General features: G+C 52.8%; 1 protein-coding gene across 9 annotated transcripts in view; it reads right to left on the bottom strand.

Annotated features, from left to right (window-relative positions):
* Positions 1-27,517, bottom strand: part of magi2a (membrane associated guanylate kinase, WW and PDZ domain containing 2a) — an 86,273-nt gene that overhangs the window by 9,720 nt on the left and 49,036 nt on the right. For 7 of the 9 annotated variants that reach the window (XM_029163876.3, XM_029163877.3, XM_029163883.3 and 4 more), the window contains 9 exons: positions 22,739-22,858; positions 20,851-21,066; positions 18,889-19,099; positions 17,589-17,668; positions 11,978-12,035; positions 11,085-11,206; positions 9,606-9,788; positions 7,013-7,687; positions 1,231-1,262 (listed from right to left, as the gene is read on the bottom strand). In XM_029163876.3, coding sequence (XP_029019709.1) covers positions 1,231-1,262; positions 7,013-7,687; positions 9,606-9,788; positions 11,085-11,206; positions 11,978-12,035; positions 17,589-17,668; positions 18,889-19,099; positions 20,851-21,066; positions 22,739-22,858 — 1,697 coding nt within the window. Of the gene's footprint in view, positions 1-1,230; positions 1,263-7,012; positions 7,688-9,605; positions 9,789-11,084; positions 11,207-11,977; positions 12,036-17,588; positions 17,669-18,888; positions 19,100-19,672; positions 19,796-19,952; positions 20,500-20,850; positions 21,067-22,738; positions 22,859-27,517 lie in introns of those variants that run through there. The other 2 variants (XM_055512082.1, XM_029163878.3) reach the window with 2 other exon arrangements.

The raw sequence follows: 27,517 nt of genomic DNA, 5'->3' as shown, positions 1-27,517 counted from the left end.
GGGGATGTCACACAGTTAGTGAGGTTAGTGGCTGAAAGACTGGATGCTGGATCTGATCCTTGTGTGTGCGCTTCACTTTCTCGCTCTTTACACCTGGTTTGCATAAGCGGTTTTACGACACCAGTCAGTCAGGACGCTTTAGCGGCACGGCGCTAAGCTGATCGGCTAAAATGGCGCGTTGACGCGTGAGACAGCGTTAAAAGGTCGGACCCGGAGGGAGCGGAGACCGACCGGCCTGGTTCCAGGCACACGGGAATAAAGAAGGTGCTGGATTAGACCTGTGAACTCTGCATATGCAGAACACTGCAGGCAAACACCTGCTTTAAAGCCCTGGTGTCTACAGCATCGGCTGCATTTGACAGACAAATCTCAATAAGCTCATTTGCAAAGGAAACAGTTTGGAGCTGCAGGCTGAGCTTTGGCTCGGCGGCGTCAGGCGAGTCCACATTCATCCCTTATTAGCCAAATTCCTCAATATGTCACCCTCATAGCTGCTGACGCCGTCCTGTAACGAACGATGCCTAATTAGACTGAACTAATGCAGGGGGCTCAACAGATGAGCAGAGATGGAGAGTGAACAGAGAAGACAACACAGAGGTGCCCCGCATGCCGCTCGCTCCACTCACCCCCCCAGCAAATTTATTATACAATTACTCTGAGGGAGATAGAAAGGAGCGATTGAACACAGATGGAGCAGAAATGATGCACAATGAACGATGCAGGCTTCGTTAGTTGTGGTCTGGAATGGGGACATGAGGAACCTCAGAGCTGAGAGGACGTGTGCAGAAACGCGGGTGTACAGACGCGTGAGCTGGAACGTATGGACAAACGCTGTGAAATGAAGATAGATAGAGAGAGATGAAAACGCACGTGGGCGACGCCACAGCGCTCCGACCGCAGACAGACAGCGGCGCTACGGCTGCAGCGTAAGTCAAAACCCTGGAGTGTGGATAACCCCGATGGCACCGAGTCCGGCCATGAATCAGCCGCGACTCACGGGGCCCAGAGTCTGGCTGCGTTATGAATGGGCTGCTTGACCTTTCTGGCATCTCATAACAATAAAGCAGTGCCAGATATGAAGGGCTACCTGCTGTACGGGCTCCAAACAGTGAATCATCGCTCGGGCCTGGCTCTGGTTCTGTATATGAGCACACACAGGACGCACAGGGTCTAGTAATGTTAGACAAGCAGAGGAGGGGCTGGCCGCGCTCGGGGGCCGAGGCCTGTTACCTGCTTAGGGCTCTTCCAGGGTGAATAGTGACCTGCAACGTTGAGAGAACAGAACAGCGCTTTAGATGGAAAGCGATGGCAGGAGCCGCTCATGTGGTGACGGGCCTGGTTGCAGCAGAGGAAGCACACAAATGTAAAACACATGTAGACAAACTCATTGTGAGGGTTGAAGCAACTCATGCTATGAGTTAAATTCCATTCATAGCATTCATGGAGAAGGATGCAGTCATCAGATGGATTCGCTCACTTTATCGCTGCATTAATTCATGTTTTTGCCACTTGGGGTCAGTGGAAACAAGGTGAAAATGCTCTGCCTTTGATGCTTGAAGCCGACTCGGTGGATTTATTGGCACGTTTCCCTGCTTGCGTTCAGCAAATTTGAATCGATTGCAGCCACCTCGCGTTTAGTCACGTTACGTCTGCGCGGTGGGTGTGTTCGGCTGCTCGGAGCACCAAACAAAGGAGGTCGGAGCGGAGCGTCATCGTACCCACGCAGCCTGGAAAACTAAAAGCCGGAAGACTTCGAACCTCTAAGGGGAGCGGCAGCGCCGGGCGAGAATGCCTCACAATAAAACGCTGTGGCTCGCAGCCGTGCGGGTAAAGGCCACACGCTCTCTGACTCGCACATCCATTTGGCGGTGGCCTTTTAAAAAACGGTGCCTCGTGCCTCTGTGGTGTTTATAACAATGTTCAACACCCAGAAATCCATCTCAAAAACAGAATGAAACGAGTGAGAGCAACGATGGAAGCACACGCACGCACGCACTCTCCATGGCGATTTTATACTCAAAGCTATAGAAGCATGTGAAAAAAGGTGGATGCTCCTTTTCCTTGATTCTGCTTCTCACCTTTTCTGTCTTTCGAGTGCTGCCACAAGCTACAAGCATATTCAAATGGAGGAATTATGGGGTGATTGCTGAAACGATGTGCCAGCCTTCCCAGTCTCAGCCTGGCGAGGCTCCAGTCACACAGTAAAAACTTTCGCCCCACTGGGCTGCCAGTGGAGCGGCACTGAAACGGACAAAAAGCCACACAAAAAACCCAACTATGGCTTTCAGACAGTCAACTCCTCTAAATACAAATAAGCCAAATAATCCTAAAACACAAATACAGTACAACAGCGAGAGCTTCCTGGTGAATTGATGCCAGGTGAATTTTATGCTGTTGCTTCTGAGGAGGATCAAAGGGCAACAGAGCGGTCCTGTGCCACCCGACCGGAGCCGGACAGAGAGACGGGCTCCTCCGCGTCCAGTCAGGCGTAGCAGACATTTAGTGGGACGCGGGCGTCACATGCCCCATGGCTGGAAGTTGAAAAGGGGGCGTGAGAGCGAAGGAGAGAACGAGAGAATGTGAAGGGAGCTGTCCGCGGTGCTGAAAGCCCTGAACCTGAATCCTAATCAGACTTGTCAGCTCTGCTGCAGAGAGCTACACGAACCCTGCAGCGTCCGACCTGCACTTAGAGCGTCAGAGAGTTTGGAGAGGAGTTGATTCAATTGGCTCCGTTTTCATGTTTTCTGGGCCTCAGCGGTGATGTGGACGTTCTACTCACTGATCACAGCTTCAGCAGCGTCACTGGGAGGAGGCTCACGTTGGAGTTTTAGTTCATTAGTAAAATAAGTTTACAAATGTTTGATGATATGAACATGAGTTGTAACCTACTAAGTAAAGGAAAAATCTACTGCCAGGTCCATTCAAACAAGACGCTCTTCAGTCATTAGCTCTGTGGAGGCTTCACTTCACTCCCATCACAAAACCGATGCCTCATGTTCTCGAGACCCCACACTCTCATCGCACTGTGTGCAAAACAAACGATTTGCAAGTTACACACTCAGATATGCTCGATACTGGAGCTCCAAACACGCTCATGCAATCAGCGGGTAATCACTTCATCACATTAGAAACCCAAATAGCACAGCACGGCTCGTCTAAGAGGCAGCCGAGGTTAGCGTTCCAGGGGAAACAGCCGTGAGCCCAACTTTTGCCCCTGTGATCTGATTGGACGGAAACGGCGCTGAGCACCATCAGCTTTGTTTGACCCCCTCCAGTTCTGCTAAAACCCGATCTCAGCAGCTCACCTGTCAGGCTCCGGCCCCTTGGCTGTTCTCCAGAGGCTGACAGGGTGGATATTGATCCTTGGCAGGCAGCTCGTCTGCGTTCGGAGCTGGTGGGGACAGAGCTGTAAGTGTGAATGCGGCTGACAGCCTGTGGTCTGTTGGCCGAGAGCCCAACTCATCGCTCGCTTGCCGACCTCCTCTCTTTTTGCTTTCTCTCTCTCTTTTGTTTCCAACTCTTCCATCCTGCACATACCAATGAATCACTGTCTAGTTACACACCTATTCCCCGGGATGCTGGATGAGGATCACTGAATCAATCCATTCTTCTTTATCGTCGGCAGCGTTGTTGCTGCCGGTCATGTGTGTGTGTGTGTGTGTGTGTGTGTGTGTGTGTGTGTGTGTGTGTGTGTGTGTGTGTGTGTGTGTGTGTGTGTGTCTGTGTGTGTGTGTGTGTATGTGTGTGTGTCTGTGTGTGTGTCTGTGTCTGTGTGTGTGTGTGTGTGTGTAGTCTCCGGTGACAGGCCAAACCAAACAGCTGATTCACATTGTACAATTTACTCTCTACAAGTCATTTAGGCAAATGTGTGGAGGCTTGTGTGCTGACAACAGCCCAGGGATGTGGGCAAACGATGCGACGAAGCGTGCATCTGCCTGTCGCGTAGGTTGTGTGTAAATCAAAACGTGTGGCTCAGCATTCGCGCGAGTGCGCAGGCGGCTGCCGACGAGAAGGAGTGAAATCGGTGATCATACATGGGGACGAGCGCAAAGCCTCTGCAGCTAATTACAGCCAGGACACAGGCTGCTAATGGTGTAGATAGCCACTAATGAGGCTGTCTGCCACACACACACACACACGCACACACATGCACACACACACACACACACACACACACACACACACGCACACACGTGCACGCACGCGCACGCGCGCACGCACACACGCACACACAGTAATTATAGGTGATGAGAAACCGAGTGGCCATTTGTTGAGGAAAAATGACTCGGGAGTCAAACTCAAATTTAAGGGATGGCTAAATATCATAACTCTATTACGAGCGTGGGCTTTTCAAGGTGATGGGACCTAATTGACTGGACGCCTTGATCATAAACGGCTTCATTTTTGAACAGCGAACCGGTGTCAGCTCTGCTGTAATGTCTCATTACTGATAGTGGGTATTTTGGGAGTCCAGCCATGGGGAGCACAAAGTAACAAAGCCTATTAAGCTGGAAGATCTATTTCACTAAAGCAGAATCATTTGTAGGAAAATATATTAATTGAACCACAGTTCATGGATTCAGCTCAGCGTGAAATGCTGCCCTTGAAGTATCAGTACGATGCTTCAGGAAATACACCAGTTTCTCTTTGCCAGGAGTGAATGAGTCTGATACTACTGCTCTTCTTTCTGCACAGATTAAAACTACAATCTCACCTGGAAACATAATGGATTGATTCTGGAGGCTGGCGCGAGCTGCGAGACTGAGGAGCGTGAGACTGACAGGCGGAAAAGTGCACCGTCAGCAGCGGCGTCGGGCCGGGAAGCTCCGTCCTCGCCTCAGGTGAAGGCTAATCGATGCACGCGTGCAGCAGGTCCCTCCTCTACTGTACGTCTCACAGCCCAGTGATGGACGGAGGGCTGGAGATGAGGGAGGAGGCAACCGGAGGAGCCAGAGTTAAGCGAGAGCACCAGAAGCGGTGTCAGATCGGATGCTGTGGTGCAGAATGGATGACGCAGCGCTGAGGAAGCCGGCGCCGGTTCTTCTTCCTGATTGTCTCCTTTGTTTACGATCACGTCTCAGACTGATCGTGGCAGTGATTTATCCACGCTCTCTCTCTCTCCGCGCCGCAGCGCTAACTCACCGCTGCACCCGCTGACTCTTTTTCGGTGGCCATGACAACTCCAGGCCAAGCAGAACGACTGCTGCCGAACACGCGCCGGCTTCCTCCGGTTCTAATTCTCACTCTGAGGCCGCGCGTTCTCTCTAACGGCTGCTTTTCTGCCCCGGCACGGACGGGGTTAAAACCGTGACACGCATCAAGGCGAGCTCCGCCGCAATTATACATGAACCTCGCTCGCCTCAGCCGTCATCTGTGATCTTGGGCGCCGGACATTAGGAGCCTGTTGCCATGACAACGCCAGCATTAACAAACAGCCACGGACGTACTGCTGGATTGTGACAGCGAGAGTTTGGGGAAGTTATGAAGGCGAAAGAGCTGTCAATCATTTGGGCTCGTGACTGAGGGCGATGCTGCGTGTTCGCGTGCGTCAACTAGACAATGTGTGCTGCTCATCATCAGCTAAGAAACGACAAAGCTCCCTCCTTCCTCCAATGGTTCAGCAGGTGAGTCGGCAGAGAGGTGAAGGTCAAATATGCTGACTCAACAGATTGTTAGTTGGACACAAAAGCTCCACCTCGGCCTCATTTCTGGGCTTTTCTTCATCACGAAGAAATAAAAATCTCTGTTACGACTGTTTCCTCCCAGGAGGCTCTGAACACTCTGATCGTAATGAGCTTAAGTCTGACAGCGTTTTTCTGGTTCAGCCCCTCAAACGCTCTGGGGACGTTTTCCAGGATCGGCCGCGTTGCGACTGAACCTGAAGCCAACCTCGCACCCAGGCTTCCTTCCAACGCCGCTGCTCGTCACGTCCCGTCACGGCCTCCGGCGCGTCGCCGCATCCAGGCCCGGAATAATGAGATGAAGCCTAGCATGTAAATAAGGCTCGGGTTTCCTCCACGGGCCGCGCTTTAGACGGCAGCGCTCGCTCGCTTCGACCTTCTGAAGCTCCGCGGCGACTGAAGGACCCGGACAGATGGCGGGAGCACTTCGCCGCTCGCTTCCCGTGCAGATGGCAGAGGGCGCCGTGAGTCGGGAGAGCGTTGACAGATTGAAGACTTCTGAGATGGTGGCACAAAACTTTTGACCCCGCCCCCGATGTGTGTGTGTGTGTGTGTGTGTGTGTGTGTGTGTGTGTGTGTGTGTGTGTTTCTAAGGTGACAGATGATATTTTAGAGATGGATTCAACTCCCAGTCTAGATTCATAACGTCTCCATCTCCTTCTCCCGCCTCCTGTCTGTTTAATTACACATTCAGAGGACGCCGCTGACCTTTGTGGGCCGGTCTCAGCGTCTCAGCGGCAGAAGGCTCCTGGCATTACGATCGGCGTGTGACATTACAGAACAGACACCGGCAGAACTCAGATCTACCGGCTGATTCCACACAGGCGCTACATCAGAGCCGGCTCCCATCACGGCCGGCGCTCGCGACGAGCCGGCGCTCGCGGGACGAATCAAGGCGAATTAAAGGAGGAGTCCTTCAGCAGCGCGGCTTCAGAGGCGGCTCCCAGCCGCACGGCTGACAAAGAGCTGCTGCTGAGTCACTGTTGGCGTTCCCAGAACGCGAGCAGTCACTCGCTTCCATTTCTTCATGTCAATCGATGGTTTCATGCTTTTAGGGAACACAAATGTGGACAGCTTTACACGGCAACCGAGCAGACGCCCCACAGAACGTCCTGAAAACACAGACTAGAGAGCACTTTAACTTTTGAGCGGACCCGTTCAGCGCTGCTCTTGACACGCTTTCATTTTGTGGCTTTTACTGTGACTCAGAGAAGTCACATCCAGGTTGATCTGAGACGCTTTTCGGCAGCTCTCTGCTCCTTCGGACCGGAGCAGACACACACACAGACATGCAGCTGGAGGGAGAGAGGCTGGAGCGGTTCTGGTCTTACCTGTCCCCCCTCTCTGGATCACCAGGCTGGTCTCGGCTCCGACGGCGCACTCCTTGAGCTGCTCCACCACCTGCGTGTGCGTGAATCCCTGCACAGGCTGCTTGTTAATCTCCACTATCAGGTCCCCCTCGCACAGGCCCGGGCAGCCCAGAGGCTCCAGCACCTGTTTGACCCGCTGGCCCGTGGCGCTGTCCGCGATCGTGAACCCAAAGCCGTCCGCGCCCTTCACCATGGTCAACGTCAGCAGCTCGCCCTGGGTCGCCCCCGACGACGCCATGGAGACGCTGTCGGGGGGCGTGGTGCCGGAGGGAAGCGAGCCGTCTAAGTGGGTGTCGCCCGGGTGAGGCGGGATCAGCTGCTGCTGGGCGCCGACCGGGTCGTGGCCGGCGTCGCTGACGAAGCGGGCGCTGCGCGACAGATAGTCCAGGTAGTTGTCGTAGCCCGAGCGGCCGTTCACCATGATGGGCCGCTGCTCCATGATGCCCAGCGGCGACAGGATGGTGGTGGTGGTGCTGTTGGCATTGGCCGCCTCCTCCGGGTCGTAGGGCAGCGGGTAGCCGCGGCACAGCACCAGGGTCACGCTCTGGCCGATGGGCACCGACTGGAAGAGTTTGACCACGTCGGCGTGAGTCGTGCCCAGGACGCACATCTCGTTGATGTAGACGATGACGTCACCTGGAAGAAGCAGAACGTGAGAAATGTGAGAGCTCAAAAGGAAGGAGGACGGGAGGGGCAGGGAGCAAAGGTATTTGGACCGGTTCTACTGTAGAACCGCCAAACAATCCTATTCACCGAGCTCTACAGGAACATGGCTGAGAAGCTGAGAGGAAGTGCAGCACAGCTTTCTGCTCCCGCCGCTTTCCAGATGTGCATCGGCTCCGGCGCAGACACACAACATGCAGATAAGGTCTTATCTGGCTGTCAGGAGTGACACAGTGCAGAGGACACGCGCTCAAACCTTCGCCTTTTATGGACTCCACAGCTTTTATTTGCTCCCTGCAACGCTCGGCGCCGCAGATAAAACCTATTCGGCAACTAAACGCTCCCGCAGCGGCGCTGGGTGTGTGAATGAGTACACGCGAGGCGCAGGACACATTAACGTCTGACAAACAGAACCACCTGCGTTGACAATGAAGACAATTACTGCTCTTTAGCGAGAGGCGGAGGACGTGCCGCCCAGAGATCCTCTGTGATTCATGTGCGTCAGCGCCCGGCCCTCACCTCAACCAGCCGTCTAATTCTCTCAGTGCGTGAGCAGCAGCGTCTGGGTCAATGACACATCTCGTCTAAAACAACGAGGCAATTCATATTGATTTCTGGACTGACCCGAGCTGCTGACCCCCTGAATGACGGCAGCTGAGGTAAATGGAGGTTCGGGCATCATTGAAATGTTCTTTCTCACAGCGTAAACGTTTTTTAACGCTCCGACGGCTCCAGGCTTTGTAATTTATTTGGGTTACTTTGCCTTGAGCATCAGTGTCAGACTCCGATAGGAACGGACAAATGACACGACCTGAGAGGGTGAGGGCAATAATATTAGACAAATAATAAGTAAATGAAACCAAAGCTTGAAACGGCCACACAAGCAGCTCCCTCTCTCTCTCCACCTGCCACTGTACCAACCACGTTTCCTTTAAATGGAATCACTGGCCTCGCTGCCCCCTGCTGCTCCCTCATTCATCTCCAGCTTACGCTGAGTTCAAGAGACTGTCGACATAACGGAGGTGTGCGTGGCCCCGCTGAGAAGACGAGAGCACGCTGGAGCCTCAGCAGGCGCCACTGTGGCTTCATTAAGAAACTAATAGGACGGCAGTGAGATCTGTCAATCAACGCCTGCATGGCTCACATCAAAGCCTCCATCTCGCCCTGAAATCTTATTAGCTTCAATTACAACAGTGTGTTTATTAAATGGCCACAAATATGCAACTGCGTATTTCTACCGTCAGGTAGAAATCCGCTGGCGTGTGTTTGTAATGAGAAGTTAATGCTTTTTGAATGGGACTCAGGCGGAACCGGGACTTGGCCTCGGCGGCCGTCGTCGGGACATTCATCGAGGCCGGTAACGTTTCAAACTGTGTGTTTGTTTGGACAAAGTGTTGAGGCTTTTCTCAGCATGCGCTGTGGCGTCCGGACGCCGTTCTGCAGAGCCGCCCCGCGGTGCTCAATGAAGATGAGGAAGTGCTGGTGGAGGACAAGCCTTATTAGTCACCAAGGCGCCTGTTTTACACATCTATTAAAATATTTTGACCCACTGTTCAGAAGGAAACTCAGCCAAGGAGAGATTAACACCTACAATAAGCCGTGGGTGCTCCAGAGGCCGAGTGCACAACAATCCTGCTACTTCTGTTCTCTTGATCTTTATCAAAGCTGCTCTGTCTCCCGGCGTGTACACGGGTGCCGTCGTTTCTGCAGCCAGGAGCCCGTGCTCACGAGTTCCCTTCTATGATTAATGAAACAACGTATCCCTGCAGGTGATGCACGCGTGTGACAGAATAAGCAACTTTGCTGATGTGTAAGCCTGAGGTTGAGAGACACTTAACCTCACTTCTTTAGATTTATGGCTGGGTGCAGAATGGGTATGATGGAGGCTCACCTGTGGCCATCTTCCCGTCAGCTGCTGCGGGTCCGTCGGGGATGACGCTCTTGACCTGCAGGAACTCGTCGGGCTCGTCGCCGCCGATGATGGTGAAGCCGAAGCCCATGTTGCTCTTCTGCAGCGACGTGGACAGGAAGCTGCCTTTTAGCTGCGTGGGGTCGCGCGTGAACAGCGGCTTTTCTGCGGAGGACGCATCGACAAATGAGCCAAGCAACGCAAACAACTTCATAAGCTTAGTGGGAAAGGAAGAGAGGACCCTAAAGCTGATGCAGGGCAATGCTCAGGGTCGTAGGACTGCGAGAGGGGGGGCTGCGGTTCCTGCCTCCCGTGCAGAGGTCCGTGCTGAACTAGTCTGACGTCTTCTCCACTCATGCTGGGATGTTACGGGCAGCAGGGGGGCAAGTCTTCAGTCCAGCAAGAACTCTGCATATGACATGCTGTCAGTCAGGATCAGCTCCAAGAGGAGATGCTGGGGAGGAAGTGGGAGGTTTCTGCAGGAAGGGGAGCTGGGAGGAGGAGCACCTTGTGTGGGAACGGGAGGATCTCAGCCAACAAGCTTAGTCACACTTAAGCAGGCCTCCCATCGTTTCACCTCGGAGAGGAGACGTGGTTAGGGAGCTAGTTTACATCCTTTGTTTGGCGCCACTGGTCCAGATAGAGACTAAGCGATTACATTCTCTGCCTGCTTACGCAAGGCAATGAGACACGTTATGGTACACGCTCGTCACACAAATCCTTTAGCTGCCGCGAGGAGAAAGCTTGCTTGTGAGCTAGCATGCCTCACAGAGTCAAACGGGCGCAGGCAGCCATGAGAGCAGCAGTCGGCCTCTTTTGCTTCTCTGTTGGCCTACTTACTGACAAAGTGCCACAGGGAGAGGGGGCTACAGACAGGCTGCTCTAGCACCACAGTGTAGACGGGGGTGTGAAGTGGCTGCTGCTGCCGCTGCTGCTGGTTGTTGGGGCACATATTCATCCGCCGCGTGAGAACGCGTCGCAGCGGGGAGACGCCGGCGGATGAGGACGTGGCGTACGCGGCGGTCCGGCGGCCCAGAGACGGCGAGTGGGACAGGTCGCCGAGGCTGTGGCAGCGCTCGGGCACCGGGCCGACCTGGGCGAGGTGGGGTCTGGGGAGGGTGGCACAGGGGCTGGCATCCTCCACTGGGAGGGAAAGAGAGGGCGAGGGAGAGGTGGAGGAGAGAGAGAGAGCCTCGCTGAAATGTACACAAAGCGTAACCACGGAGACGGGCTCCCCGCTCGACTACTACGTTACTACGGAAACAAACCTCCGCTCCATCAGTCCAGACAGTACATCTTACTGCTGAGGCTAGTGGAGAGTGAGCACTGGAATCAGGGAGCAATACATCAGTGAAACACAACAAGCAACGGAGTCACGACGTTGGTCTCAGTCCCATCAGGAATTCACCCGCCACTGTCATAGCGGGCACACTGTTAGTTCATACAGACTGCCGGGCTCACCTCTGTATATGGTCGGCAGCGGCAGGGAGGACAGACCCTGGCTTTGCATCTGCTGCTGCTGCTGGACTCTCCTCTTCGCCTCCAGAACCGGGTTCTCAAACTGGGTCCTTCTGTTTATGTGACTACGAGGATAAAAAACAAAGATGCTCAGATTTCACACCGCGCCACGGCTGTGATGATTAATTAAACGGCCAGTCCCCGGGTTATGTAACAGAGACGCAGAGCGGAGAGCCGGCGGGGGCTTCATAATCAGAATCTCTGAATCGGTCACTGGGAGGAAACAGCGGCTTCCGCTTACATCCCATGTTGCTCTTAATTTAGTTTACAGGAGGAAAGCGAGTCAGTGGCTTGAAATACTGTTATTTACCAGTGTGACATAATTGGCCATCATTACACTCTTCCCTCAACTCTGTGCTCCCTCTCCCTCTCACCGCTCTATCCTTTACTTATCTGTTGGTGAACACCCCAGTAGCAGCGAGCTAATTGGAAAAACAGCTTGGATAGAGTTTTATACGCTTACATAATGTTAAGATCTGGCAAATTCTCCCATGGTGTTTGCAGGATGACAGAGCATCGCATTAAGTGCATCTCGAGAGGCGAGTGCAGCGCCGTATACGAGGCAGTGTGTAGTCAAGTGTCATTCTTGGGCAAAGTCGAGCCAAACGACTCCCCCCCGCCTGTCTAAAAATAGAGGCCTGTCCCTCTGCCCCAGAGTGGAGAGCATCCAGTCAAAGGAGTGACACCTCCTAACATGAGGGGACACGTGGCTCCACGAAAAGGACACACGGACGAGGAGACGCTGCAAACAGCCATAATTATTATTAAAACAGTCCCAGCGGGCTCCGCTGGAAATCAAAAGCAAGCTATTACATATTAAAGATGCACCGACTTACTCAACGTAGTAGCTCCCATAAATGGGGTCATCGATTTTCTCCCAGCCGTACGGAAGCTCTGCAGAAGAGAACAGCAACAAAGCCTGTTTATCCAGTGAAGATGCAGCGGCAGCAGCATATTGATCTTGCACAAAAACATCTTTTTGGCACAATTACTTAACAGCCTCCTTGTCAGTAATTAGCCGGCTGCGGGTGGCGTCGGAACAGCGTGAACTCCGGGGACGGCTGCTTTCTCCTGAGCAGGGTTTCTGAAGCGTTTTATAAAAATTTGATGGCGACAAGACGCGAGATCTAAACATAACGATGTGATTTAAAGCGGCTACTGAGTCTTCAAAGCCGTGCATCAAATGCATCTGTGTGTAACGGCAAACATTGATACATCTAGTAGCGGAGTTTAGGCGGTGAAATATTCATGCCCTGCATCTCCTCCACGCTGTAAATATTGTGTTTTGATGTGGGAACTTTGCATAGTTTAGCGGCTTCGACTGAAACGAGCACAGACCCTCGAGGTGTCGAGTCTCCCCTGGACCCCCTACCGTGACGCAGACAAATACCAGATGACAGACAATTATGAGGACAGCACAGCTGCGTGAGAAGGGACCTTCACTACCCCTGTTAGCCATCATTTAGCCTGTGGGCCATAAGGGCAGACTCGGCCCGACGGGTCGGAGGGGACAGAGGAGCAGCGCGGGTCCTCTCTGTCTGTGGACCGTCCTGCTTCCGTGCCACTGATCAAAGCCGCTCCTTCGTACCCTCGACAGCCGTCGGTCACACTCAGCCCGACGCCGCCCTCTGCTCTTTTCCCGTCTCTAGCTCACTGACGCATGTTCAAAGGAGAAAAGGCGAGTTTCCTGTTTGCTCAGGAAACGAGCAAATAGCAACAGGAGCGTGGACACGTAGAGCGGCGAGGGGATAAAACGAGGGTCCAGCGCCGGCGAACACCAGGCTCCACGTTCTTCCTGTCCTAGTTTAGAGGCTCTCATCCCTCTAGTCCCCCTCACACAGCACACATATCAAACAATGCTGCTGCAGTGCTCATGCACGTGCCATCTGCCCCCCCCCCCCCCCCCCCCCCCAAACTAATTATTAAACTTTCAGTAGCACGTCCTCAGACACACGGCGATCTGACGGAGCTGCGAGGGGGTTGAGGCCCAGGGGAAAAGCTCCTGGCACGACAGCAGTGACCCCCGTCTCCACTCGTTAAATATCAGGGAGCGTTTGGTGTTTGCACCTTTGCTGCTGCGCACGCAGCCACCGTGTTACATATATACATTTCACACAGACGCACAAACAGAGGACATCACAGAGCCGCCACATGTTTTAACAGCTGTTCTACTAAAATGCTCACAGAAAACAACAGAAATGAACATTGGCAGGTCTTAAAGCTTTTGGGGTCATTTTGTTTCTATCTCCTTGTGTGTGTGTGTGTGTGTCACTGTACGAGGAACCCGCTGGGCTTCAAGCTTCCTGGAGTCAGTGTCAGACACTTATGACTTCTAGTGGAGCCTCCACCTGCTCCATGCAGTCACAGGTGGAGGCCCACTCGCTGCCAGCAGGAGGCATCCTGGCTTCTTCTCTCTGCTGCCACTCAACACACCACCCCCACCCCCCACCCAGGCTTCACCTTACTTCCTCCTCTTCTCTAATTTCCATCCGCACCTCTTCCTTCTCATCTCAGTTTCTCACTTGTGGCCTCCAGGAATAAAAAGGCCAGCGCGTGTGCGTGTGATCTTTTCATTCTGCTTTTTATCATTTGGTGTAGGACGAACCACAAGCCCTCAGATGCTGCAGTGACCCGCTATTACCATTGTCCGCAGCAGCACAAGCGTGGCAACACAGCCGGTTTCCTCCTCCATAACGGCCCTGGTGCACGATCACCACCGAGCCCGGTGATGAATGCACAGCTTCAACTGCAAAGGATTCCAATGCGAACTGATTTGAAAACGTTGTAAGCAATTACTGTAGCAGGGGAAACGTTCAGTTTGCATAAGCAGCCACTAAACTGGAGCGCTGAGGACAAGTTGATACCAATGAGCTCAAATAAAAACACGGCTGTATAAGAAGGTCATTTCCCAACGTAAACACTGCAGCAGCCAGTGAATTACTGAACCCAAACAGCATCCAAGCGACTGAGTTGAAGAAGCAGCGCGGCTCTGATCCTGTACATCACCTCAGTTTACTCCACGTCACATTTGATCTTCTAATTACTGAGCTTGGTGACGTGATGCGATTGTGCAGCAGGCACAGAAGCGGCTGCGGTTTGGGCTCTAATCAGGTTTGAAGTGACAAACAGTGGGATCCTCCAGAGCGTCGACATGCCAAGGAGCCCGCGGAGAAACACGCCAGCTCCGGCCTGCAGCTGTCAATAAATCATACGGAATGTGTTAAAGGTGCTCAAGCTGCGATGAAGCCCGCCCGCTGGGATGGGATTATTAATTCAGGCTTTTAGCAGATGATTTACAAACCATTGCTTCTCCAGCCTGGCAGGAAAAGTCAGCCACAGCCACGGCTTTGACAGCAAATCAGTTCATTCCTCAGGTGGATTTGCTCCATTTCAGCGAGCTCCTGTTCCTCCTGTTCACTGCACCTGTGCTGCGTGGAACAACCCTCGTCCTCCGAGTCCCACTGGTCTTCGTTTGAAAAAGCAGCGTGTAGCTTATCAGGGCGTTGCAGCGCGACCCGGCTCGTCTCCGCTCCTCTTTTGTCCTCAAAGCTCTGGTTCATTCTGTTTCCATCTCGGAAAACACGGCTACACACAAACACAGGCCTCGATGCAACCGAGGCCCTTGTTAGATGTAAGAGGAGTAATTCTATGAAGTAGCTTCATATATCGAAATTCATCGCCCCCAGTTTGAATCCAAACAGGCAAAGAATGAAGTAGCAGAAGTGAGTAAATAAGTGATTCGCTGTGACCTGCCTCCTCGCCTGCTGGCAGGACAGCGCTGGTGCTACGGCTTCACAGCCAACGTCATTCACCCAGAAACAAAGCTGCGTTTCAGTCCCAAAGCAAACCCCTCTGGCAGCTGGAGTCCGAATGTGAGACGGCGTCAACGTCAGCTCCCACGTTAACAAGCCAACGTTTGCAGGAGCGCGTGCTCTTTGGCGGCTGCGACAACAATAAGTGCCGTGACACGATCCGCTTCCTCAGATTGTTGATGACACGCAAAATATTAAACATCGCCAGACGTGTCGCGCGCCGCCGCTAAAGCCACAATAAAGCCGCTGATAAAAATCACAGTATTATTGCCAGTGTGATTTATTCCCCAGCTCTACTTAGTCTGTCAGCTGACTCCACGCAGCTAAAAAATACATTGTGGCTGATATACCCACTCGCTGACAGCTAATTTGGTATGCACACACACACACACACACACACACAGACACACACACACACACACACACACACACACACACACACACACACACACACACACACACACACACACACACACACACACACACACACGCAGTGTCTGTTAAATCCGCCTTCCAATCTCCAGGCCTCAGGCGTGCTCTGCTGGGGATGTTCTCGGCACACACCCATCAATCACGCCGCAGACAGCTACACCCTGCCAACTGCTGCAGGAGTCTCAAGGTGAAGGAGGGCGCCGCGCCTCTCCGTCTGTAATAACTCACCTGCAGGACTGGACCCACCGCGTCCGCCTCAGGAGCCGAGTCACACGGAAACCACGACGTCCGCGTTCGCGGGCTTCGTGCCGCAGCATCACAGAGTCGCTGGTTCGAACCTCCAATTGTTCCCATCTCCATTTGAAACTCCACTTCCTTCTCAAATTGCCAACTTGTGTCTCCTCACACGACCCGACTGTAATTATTTCCCAGTTTGCAGCTTTCTGTATTCACACGAAGGCTGTGTGCTAGGAGTTTAAACAGGAAAGCAGCCCTCTAACAGGATTTAAATCCCCCAAACCTGAGAATAATCAAGTTACGTCTCCACTTTGTGTCTACAGTCATACACGGCGAGTCGGGAGCATGAGCTCCGCTTCTTGGGGTGGGACACACCATCATCTGACGAAACATGCTGAAATAGTGACAAACAGCAGCTCAACACTTCCGTGCGCTTTTAATTCGCTTGTCACCTGCGTCGGCACACCTGAGGTGAGGAAACGGGACGGATGAGTAAAGAATCGAGCGAGACAGCAGCAGGACTCGCTCGGCTTTCGTTTCATCCAGCCAACAAATATTTGGCAGAGCAAGAGGAAAGAAATTACAAGGGTGAGAGTGTGTGTGTCTGTGTGTGTGTGTGGGGGGGATTAAAGCAAACAGCGAGGTTCTGCAAAGAGCCTGTCCTAGTTCTAGTCGTCTACCAAAACAAAAAGCAGACAGGAGGGAGGAGGGACCAGGACGCCACGAAGGATGGAGGCAGCCGCTTATGTAACGCCTGTGATGTCGACTGCAGCAGACGCCCGAGCAAACACTAAACTCAACGTGCGCGCTGACTAAATCTGGCTGCATGGGTTGCGTCTGACTCTGAAGATGAGAGGGAGCGGAGACGGAACGCACCACGAGCCCCACGCACCGATCTCCACCCGGCGATCCTGTTAGCGCTTATGAGAGCACGGCTGAGGCACACACACACACACACACACACACACACACACACACACACACACACACACACACACACACACACACACACACACACACACACACACACACACACACACACACACACACACACTCTATCTTGGCTCAGCTCTCAGGACTTCCTGCTGCCACACACCTGTACAGTATTTAGTGGATACAGTCTCAGCAGCCATGGTCTTGGGTATATTTACTACTCATGTAGTAAATAATCTTGGGTATACTCACTTTCATGTCCCTTATAAGGGAGCCAAAGCTAATCCGGTCTATTCAACAGCTGCTGAAATGTCAAAATCCACAAAAGTCCGCGTCACAGGAAACGACTGCGAGGGATCATAATTACTGCAATAATAAGGTGCCTGGAAATTGTGAATGTGTGTCCAGAAGTGAACGGCAATCGTTCCCGCTTAGCAAAGTCTCTTCCTGCAGTTTGGAGTGTATAATTGGAAAGGAAAGCTTTTGGGTTCTCTGAGAAAAGCCGAGCTGCTGCTTCTCACACTGCTCGGTTCGACTCCCCTAATAAAGCGCCCTGCGAGTTCCTTCCCTGTAGATGACAGAGCCGCTGCTGTGCTGGGTGTACATCCTGTACAGCAGAGGAAGGAGAGGGAGGCCGGCGCTACCCAGCTCCACCACAGCAGCTCCCTGCCTATAGCTCCGCTGGTAGAGCTCCTCTGGGTCTCACCCTCAAGCAGGAGGCGCCTACGAGCGGGCGGCATTGACATTCATCCCTCTTTCGCTCGCTCTGGCGTGTCTGTCGTGTGCGTGGGCGGGTAAAGGACACACCGCGGCTCTCTCAACAGGAAACAAAGGAGTCTTTGTAACCTCCAGTCGCTTCAAACACACATATCACACGGCTTCCTGTCCGGAGCTGCAGCAAAATCACCAAACTAAGCCCTCGGCTCAAACTCATCGCATCAGTCGCATCAACAGGCGCGTTTTCAGCTTTTGGCTAATTAACTTGAAGAAACATGAGAGTAGCAGTAAAAAGCAAAAGAAGACGGAGACTCACCATCCTCTTTGCATTCCTCGGGCGGCTTTGCCTTCTTGGCTAGCCTTGGGTCCAGCCACGATGTTGTCTTGGTGTTGTGGCTGCGAAGAGACGACGGGGAGAGTGAGTGAAGTGAGTGAGTGAGATAGAGAGCGAGAGAGACGAGCCCTGGCAGGAAGATAGGAGGCTGGTGGATGCTTAATTCAGCAGAGAAGGAGAGACGCTGCTAAAAGGTAGCGAGAGGGGGGTTGGGGGGTGGGGAGGGGATTTAGGTGAAGACCGTAGCAATCAATACTTTTAATTTGCCTACTGTCGCTCATTAGCAGGCACAGGAAGGGGAGGAGAGGGTGCAGGGAGCACAGAGGGGGGTCTGAGCGTGTGATGGAGGGGAACAGCTGTGGGCTGGGCACATTCATTCACAGCCTCGGGCCCAGAGCTGGATCTAGATCACATATGATGATGTGCCAGGGAAACTCGATGCGTCTCCGCTGGCCGGCGCAAAATCTGCAGCCACAATAGCTTTCCTTCACGATGTCAGAGCGGCGGCAGGCAGGAGAGGCGGAGACAGCGAGGGAGGGGGACGCGGGGTTTACAGCGATCAGTCAGTCCGGAGGTGAAGAGAAGGACCGAGCGGCGGTGGCAGCATCACGGCGACTGCGACAGGGAAACAGGTTCAAATAAAAGCAAAGAAAGTGGCCGAGTGAAGCCGAGCCAACGAAAGTGCATTTCAAGGTGAAGCTGAAGTCCTCCTCTTCCTCTGATTCCCTTCCATCTCAGTCTCCTGCTACTTTCTTCCTCTTTCCTATCGTCCGTCGGCTTTCGTGACTATATTTAGTATGAAAACGTAGTCTTCTCTTCCTCGTCCTCCCTCTCACCTTCTCTCCTTCCAATCATTACTATTTTTAATTGCGATCACTTTCCCCCCCACTGGCCCCTCCCTCCTTATCGCTCTCTCCCGAGCTGCCTCACTTCAAACGCACCAGGAATTGATATCATATGGAGGCTAATCAAAGGCGAGCATCCTCTTGGCAACCGCTATTACTTTGGCACCGCATCACTTATGCCTTGGAAAAAAAAAAAAGCTAACTGCATTAGCTGTGTAACGCGCTTGATGGATGCGGGAGCGCCGGGGAGGAGACACGGTGATTTATTTGCGGTGAAAGGAGGTAAAAATGTGCCTCGGTGGCACAGACACAAACAGGGAGTGAGCCTGCTGGAAGCTGGGATTGGGAACTGAAAACAGGGACTCGCTGGATGCTCAAAGGTCGTCCACCATCTGTCTTTAGGAGCACACACATGAGAAGAGGACCCAGACACTTACTCTATGAAGTAGACCTCTCCTTTCTCGGTGTAAGCCATCTCCCAGTTGTCTGGCAGCGGCCCTAGCTCGTCATTCTCCTCTGGTTTGGGTGCCGTGGTCTTCGGGGACTGGCCGTCGTCTTTGGGCCCCTCTGTGGCGACCTCGGCCGCGTTGCTCTGCGGGGCCGCCTCCCCAGAAGCGTCCGTGCTCTTGTCCTCATGTTCGCTGGACTCTGGGGTGACAAGAGGTCAGGATGAGTCAGGCATGACATTATCGCCGGGGGAGGAGGGAGAGCGGAGCAAGAGACGGGGGAGGAGGAGAAGGGGGAGGCCGGGGCCGGGGATTGATCGGGAGGCAGAAAAAAGAAATGGGGGATTAGGAAAAGGTGCTGGCTCAGAGGCAGGAGAGGTGCGAGGTGAGGAGAAGACACGGAATGATTGAGGTTAACAAGACAGAGCAATGAATAAAACAACGCAGATCGAGAGGGGAGCAGGCCGCGCTGCCCCGGCGCTGCCTTACAAACAGAAAAATGGCGCCTGTGGACGACAGACGGAGAGGCGACGGCTCCCCCGGGGAGAGGAAGTGGAGAGGGGGCGCGAGCGAGAGCAGGGGATCGAGAGCTAATCTACGGGAGGGAGCTATCTGCTCAGATCACACAGCCCGCTGGGCTCCATCGATCCGCCTGCAGCACCCGGCGCCGACGGAAGCAGAGCGAAAGCCGCCGCACGGCACGTCGGGAACACAAGCGCAAGCACAGACACGGTCCCAGTAGGAGGCTCACAAACATGCTTCGACCTTTTATCACCTTGGAAGTTCATAAATTTCCCTAATTCTACGAGAACGTCTTCTGTTTGCGACCGCCATCACGTTACGCTTCACAGCACTCCCCGGCCCAAATCCAAGAGGGGAAAGGAAGACCTCAGGCTCCCTTGGTGTTGTGATTCCACGAGAAAAGGAAAAGAAAGCACAACTTTACAATTGAAAATTGGATTTGTTTGATCTAATTGGGTACAAACTCCACCTAATTCAGTGTCTTCCTGTTATTTAATCATATCTTCACTCAGAATTCTTCTCATCCATCCTACCTTGCTTGAGCTCCTTGTTGTAGGAAAACCAAAATCTCATCCTTTTCCAAGCCTGCTTTCTCAGGTACTTCACTAAATGTGCATATGCCTCAAAACTGGCAACGGAGTCGCGGAGCCAAGATGCGCTGGCACAAGTCGGGACCCGCAGCCGAGCCACTGATTCGCTGCGCTGCTCCGGCTGATGTCCCGAGGCCATAAAACCAGCTTAGACGGTCACAGGACCCGAGTGCGGTTCTGGATTTGGACTCACAAAAATCTAACTCATAATGCCTCTTTCACAGGCGTTCTTTCATGTGATCATGGGATGCATTCAGAGGGGGTTTGTGTGTGTGGACGTGTGCGGCACCTTACTCCCGCCGCTGAGGGCGGATTCAGGCACAAAGCCGCGTTTTTGTACATTGTTCTGCGTGAGGTTGGGCCTTGTGCTCGCCATGTGAAACCAGCCCGCGCAGGGTTAAAAAGGCGCTAATCAAAACGACCTGAGGCTGCTGTTGAACTGCGGGCCGATGCGTGTATACCCTCTGGCTATCTGGCTGATACCGCGCACCGTAATGATACCTAATGAATCAAATTGCAGCGAGCGCTGGAACTGGGCTTTAATCCTGAGCCGCTTGGATTGCAGAGATAATCAACGTTACGAGAGTTCACTTTAATTTACACTTCACATCATATCATTAGGTTGCATATGAAGATATTTGTGTAAGTGATAATCTGCCATAAAACGATTTCCCAAGAAATTCACGTGAAAGCATCTGTTACTCTCTGTTGCTAGGCAACCACAATGAAAGCGCCTGTTGCTAGGGCTGAACAGGGACCATGAACTCCTGCAGTTCAGCCTGCACCGACCTGACATGACGGCCCGTGACCTCCGTCTGCAAAGGTCGCCGCCAGGGCCTACCTGGGGTCACAGCGATGCCGTTGCCGTTGACGACGGGCCTCTCTTCCTCCTCCTCCTCGGGCGGCTCGATGCTGGCCTTCTCCATGTTGCTGACCGACTTGTTCCGCCTCCTCTTGCCCTCGGAGCTGGGTCTGGCGCCCGGCAGCAGCTGGTCCGTTACATTCAGCAGCAGAGCGCTGGGCTCGGCCGGCGGCTTCGGGGTGCCGTAAAAGTTATCTGGAGCGGGGAGGCAGCCACATGCATCTCATCACAACATGCACGTCTTCAATGACTCTGTGGTCTGTGTTGCGGTTACAGAATAATCAGCGGGTCCCTCTTTGAGTTTCAGTCAGAGCCAACTACCCACTTCAGGGAACTGCAGCTTTTCCTTGGCTGTGACTCAGCAGTGTTGATTTTACATTTTACTGTCCTTTGGTTTGTCTGCTGGCAGCAGCCCAGCGCTGCTGACAGGTTCCATCAGTCACTGTGAAAACCGTGTGAATTGATGTTTGGGGACTTAGACTTGGTTGTGCTTTAAGGGTCACTGTCAGGATTTTCTCTGGAGAATTTTCAAACATAGACTAGGATTTGTAATGGGGTTAAGTGTCAGTTTGTGTTTTCTGATCAAAACCAAGAACATTAGACTTAAAATTATATTTTCATTCACTTTTGTTATTAGTTTACAGTACTCTTGTAATTTAGTAGTAAGTTTAACATTTTGTCCTTTGTCAGGGGAAAACAGGAAAAAACTGCTGCTACTCACTCTCAGTCTTAGTAAACACAATGTTTATTGGCTTCTACATCTGAGCTGCACTAAACACACATCGCTGAGCGCATCATGTGTATCGTGTGTGTGACCCTCAGGCCTGCGTGGCTGCGTTAATGGACTCAGAGGCATCTAAGAGAGTGGACAGGTCGCTGTGGGTTTGCTTGGTCCGGACCATCATCCAGGCTTCATGTTAGGGAACACTGCATTCTAGGCATGGTGGAGATGTGAGCAAACCCATGGCAAACATCAGCAAAGTGATATAAATATACTATGAAGCTGAAAATAATTAAAACTAAAGGCCATAAAATGCGTTTTGTTATTACTCCAGACTGTTTATTTGAATTTAAGCTCTTTAAAGCACAACTACAACACTGCTTTCCTCCTAAATGTCACATCTCCTCCCTTGTTTATCTAATTGACCATTCAGTTATTAATACTGTTTATATAAAATGCGGAATGATGGCCGGGCAGCCGCGCAGAGAGCGGCGCCACGTCCCCCTCCCTGTGGAAGGCAGCGCTCATCACCAAAAGGATCTAACATTGCTTCTGGCAGCCGACCGTTAAATTGGCCATCTGCAGCTTTTTCCCGCGGTCCTGCTGCGGTGGCGGCCCAACAGAGACCGGCGTCAGGTGAGGGAGAAGAAAGTTAGCTGTGTTATCTGTACAAAGGCAGGGCTCTCCTGAGATTGGAGGTGGCCAGGAGGACCTGGAGACGGGCTTTCAAATCTGAACGCGGGGCTGTGTGACCACGGGAGAGGGAGGATGGAGAGCGTCTGTTTGTTTTGATTAGGGGACTGAAGAGCCACTGCAGCTAAAGCTCAAGGACTGAGCTGAGAGACAGCCAGTGTGAAGGCGTGTGTGTGTGTGTGTGTGTGTGTGTGTGTGTGTGTGTGTGTGTGTGTGTGTGTGTGTGTGTGCAGCCGCCGGCGTCTTCGCCTCCTTCGGCATCCAAAATTCACCAGATCCCAGTCAATCTGCCTCATGACTGACGTGTCGCTCGTCTCCACAAAGCGCAGAGACCAAACGCACGGATGCAGAGAGACGAGCCCCGTCGCCATGAAACGTCTCATCCACGCAGCCGTTCCGTTCCGCACAGACAGGCGGCTGGCGGTGTTCGGCGCGACTTCACTGAATCCTCACCTTCATATGTTCCACTCTCTAGCAGGGCTCCGCTTTTCTCCAACTCCATAAACCGGTCAACGGTCACAAAGTTATAATCCACCCCGGGGACCTCTCCTTCCTTGGGCTGCCTGGTTGTGCCTGCAGGAGATAAGCGAGGAAAGTTAGGAGGTGCCGGAGCTGCATCATCAGCGGCGTTGGTCTAAGTCTGGGTGAATTCGAAGCCCACCGACCCTGACTCGGTGCCCAGACTGCCCTTTTCCTGGGATGTTTGAGTTTTCAGGAGCTCTGTGATGCAATCTGGACACCAAGAGTAGAAACCCAGTCTGTGCATGAAGCTGAAATCGCTCCTCCATCACCCAAAACCAAATGAGTGGAAGCGCTGACGTCCCTGCGCTGAGCTGCTAAACACTTCCCCATCCCTGCGAGCTGATTAGACTCGTTAAACTGATCCTGGCTGCGATCACACGCCGGCGCTCTCCCCCCGAGGTGCTCAACGGGTTGTCACCAGCGAGCGAGGAGCCCATAAAACACGCTCGTTAGCGCCGTATCAGTCGGCGCTTCAGTTGGCGCCGTGTCGCTGATCGGCCCTCGTAGGCGATCCGCCTTTAAAACGGCAATCAGCTCCAAGCGGCGTTCATAAACACCGATTGTCACACAACTAATTACACACACAGCACAGCGAGCCGGTCGCAAGGCTGCACGCTGGGAAAACAGGGACATTCAAGATCCCAGGGGATAAAACTGCTTGTTTTCGTCAGCTCACTTAAATATTGTACAGTTAGAAGGAACACAAACATCACACAGACGATTTACGCCACGTCAGGCTGACGCGGACCATAAGACGTGGTCTGAACCGGTTCTGATCCAGACAACATCTGTGAGAAGAAACAAAGCCAGGTCTCTGGCTCTGTTGACACGTTTAGCCCACAGGACGAGTCTCGATGGCCGATTCGCTGCTGAGCTTCCTCACCGTCGGCGACCTTCTGAGCTGAAACTGAACCGGAACCTGCTGACAGATTAATTTGTAAGAGCTTATAGGAGCAAATGAGCAGCAGGGATCACCGCTGACATGTGTGTGTGTGTGTGTGTGTGTGTGTGTGTGTGTGTGTGTGTGTGTGTGTGTGTGTGTGCGCGTGTGTGTGCGCTCACGCCTCCAGCGGAGAGCTTCCTGATTGTGTCTGTGTGCGTGGGGCTTGTGTACCCGTCAGATTAGCTTCACTCGCAGGCACAGCCACAGACTGAAAGAGGACCTTTGATGTTGCAGAACTATATTTAGCCGCATCTTCTCGAGAGGACTTTCTCTCCAGCGACGCTTTCTAAAAGGAGGCAACCACAATACCTTTCCAGTGTTCGACGCTCCTGTATGTGGGTCATGATCCCGGAGCGATCCCACACGTCTGACGAGCAAAAACGCCCATGCCGGATATTTTTAGGAAGGCGTGATTATATTTACGAAAGCTCATTAGATTATGAAACTTGTTCAAATAGCACTTCCATCATTTTGCTCAGCTTCTCTATAAATAGCTACCGTTGGCTGGATGTACACACATCCATCACGACTGCCAAGTTCCTGTTCAGCTGAGAGAAAGGATGAGACGGTGAAGCTCAGAGAGATGGATTCTAGCAGATGATATACTTGGGTTTAACACAGCCCAAACCTGCTGGTGATGATGTAAATGTAACTACAGCTTCCTTCAAACAGGGATGCGGTGTTTCATCGCCACGGCGACAGACATGTCAAGAAAGTTCAAGAGCGGCTCAATAGTCCTCTCAAATCAACAACCCTAAACATGAAGTACCTCGTACTGTTGTACTGTACAAACAGAGAGCTCCAGACAAGGCGAGGCTGGAAGCGGAGGCAGAGCTGTGAGGATCCATCAGCAGCAGACGCAGCAAACAGTCGACTCCACAGGCCACAGGCCACAGGTCCAGCACTCATCCGGGCACCGCTAGCAGACGCACCGGCCCGAACACTTGTTCATTTGTATTCAAGATGGGAGTCAAAGCCTGTAAATGCCCTCAGGAAGCGATTAGATGCTGAGCGTTGGAGCTGATCACTTCCATTGCTGCGAAGCACCATGTCAAGTATCAAGCGAAGGTAAATGGAAGCGACGCAGGAGCTGAATATATTCCCATTATGTGGATTGTAGATGATGAGCAGATATACACGCCCAGACTCCGCTCCAGCTCACGGAGGACGAGCGACTCTGCCGCCATCTTTTCCAGCATTCGGTAGGTTCACGGGCGGCGGCCCTCCGGTGTCGTGGACCTCAGCCAGGTCTCACTAAACCCTCTGTTGTGACTGACCGAGGCCGAGTCAGCACAGCCCATTGTAAGCGGCCTAATCCCGCCATTAGCCAATTAGGAAGTGACGGGCAGCCGTAATGCCGGCGCATTAGAGGGATGGATTAGCCGGCCATTCAGCGCCCGCCCGCCTGCGCCGCAGCACCGGTGGAGGACAGCAAGCACTCAAAGCTGCTTTCGCTGCACTTTGCCGCTCCAGGCAGCGGGTACGGTGACACGCTCCTCCACCGTTCTCACCCGTGATGCCGAGCGGGTCTTAATCAGCCGCGATTACGCGTCCTCTAAGCTGTAACAAAGCCTAAACGTCAGAGACGCTCCTGGACGTCGAGCGGAGTCATTTTTGCGTCTTGCAGCCGAACTAATGAGATTTCTGCTCCGGCCCGAGTTCAGTCAGGTTCAGTGAGAGCGCTTATTGACAGCCAATAATGTGGGATAGATTGGAGAACGCCAGTATCTGAACCCCACTCCCCTGCCGGCTGGCCCTCTGCCCCCCCCGAATCCCATTAATAGCTGTGCCCTGCAGGAAGCGCGGGGTGGGCCGCCGCCGACGCAGCCAGAGATATTGATGACCGCATTCTCCCCCCAAGGAGAGACGCGAGGAGGGGAGAGCGAATGCAGAGGGCCGATAAGGAGATAAAGACGCAGAGGAAAGTCGCAGGCGCGGGGAGAATAGTCGTGACGGCTGAGGGACTCAACGTCTGGGAGATTAATGGTCATTTTAGAGTCTCATCATGCATCATTACTGAAAGACGCTAAATGAATGTCAGGCAGGTTTCCAGTTTACGCATTATAAACATAGAGATTCAACTTTTTAACAAACAAGTCATAGAATTAGATAAATAAATAATCCCATAATCCCATAAACAAATGCTGCTAAGCAACAGTAACCTTCTTTATTTAAGACCTAAACTTGTGTCTAATCCCGTCCAAACTGCTCAAGGGTCAAGGATTCTCGTGCATCTAAAATCAGGTTGTTATGGATTGGATGAAGTTCTGTTTGGACCAGAGGTGGTCGTGAAACCTGGACCAGCGTAGGTCTACCTCACACGTGGTGCAGTCGACTGCCGAGAGAAGTAGGTGTGAAGCAACCTACCCCTACACAGAGACGTCACCGTGGTGTCTGTTATCACGGAGAATTGAATCAGAGCGAGCTCCTCCAGCCCCGTTTCTGTCTTTCTCATGGGAAGATATGAATGGCTCCTTTCATCGCATCTCAAGACTCCCTCTATTTCTTCCTGCTCCACCAGCGTGCCACTAAAAGAGATTGCCTTTGGTCTTGCTCCGCATCTCAACTTCCATGGGAATCAAAGCCATCGTGTTTGCAGGGGAAGGAGAATAAAAAAATGAAATAAAATAAAAAGCACAGAGCCTTATAATAATTCAGAGCTGTGGAGGAGACAGGCAGCAGCCGAGCGGGTGTTCACACAAACCAACTTTAATCTGGAGAGATCCCCCGAAAAATATCAGAAAAAACACAGGGAGACGCTTTCATTTTCTCCCCAGCTACTCGGCTGCTGCTCAGAATGCACGGAGGACTGATGGATTGTTCCACGCATGCAGACACATGACAGCAGCCAGGTACCAGCGCCAGGGAAGCGGGAGGGGAAGGAGAGCGCGGCGCTGCCGAGGGATTACAGGCGGCTGATGTCATCCGTTCGGAGGGGAGGTGTTTTCAGGGAGGGGGTCCTGTGCTCAGCGGCGCTCCGTGATGCTGCGTCAGCCTAATCCCTGCAGCGCGGGCGCCGCTGGCTGCAGCACATAGCCGCCCGGTGACACAATCCGCCTGTCGGGGCTCTTATTCATATGAAACGCCCCCGTCACCCGCTCGCTGGCTGGCGGCGTCAGGAGAAGCCGTTCAGGCTTCCAGTGGCCTGTTTGGGGTTTGAACCAGCACCGGCAAACCTCCACACGCTCGCAATCGTCTCATGATCTTGGCCTCTCTCACCACACGCGAAGCGATCTCACACCGCCCTCACCTCTGCCCCCTTCCAGCTGTTGGGCCACAGGGATGAGATGAGTGCATCTCAACATCCACAGCACAAGAAGCCTTGGCGACGCTGTCGACGAATAAAACCTCCGTTTCTATTAATCTGCCACTTTTTTTTAATTTCTGAAGGGAAGGGACGTGAAACGTTGTTTTGTTGAGGCTGACTGATGTTTGCACACAGCTGGCATGATTTCCGGTGAGCGATCAAAGAAACATCATCATTTGGAGCTTCAGTTTGCGACGTGGGATGGCGCCGTCGTGCCTCCTCCCTGTTCTGCCACTCAGTCTTCATTATGTATTAAAGCTATTAGGAACAAGAGACTGTTAGAAGTTAAAAACTCCTGAATTGTAATTAAACTCCAACAATGATAAAAATGAGTGATCAAAAACTCAATATTCCACGAAGGAAAGAAATAACTGAAAGCAGCATTTATTTTGTTGTCAGTGTTGCATCAGGGGTCCTTCATTGCTCAAGTGAAATCCACACAAAGGCTGTCCAGAGGATT

This window comes from Betta splendens, chromosome 9, assembly GCF_900634795.4.
Source record: "Betta splendens chromosome 9, fBetSpl5.4, whole genome shotgun sequence".
Taxonomy (NCBI): domain Eukaryota; kingdom Metazoa; phylum Chordata; class Actinopteri; order Anabantiformes; family Osphronemidae; genus Betta; species Betta splendens.
Note: the sequence above shows the minus strand (reverse complement) of the source record. Positions and strands in the feature narration are given on the sequence as shown.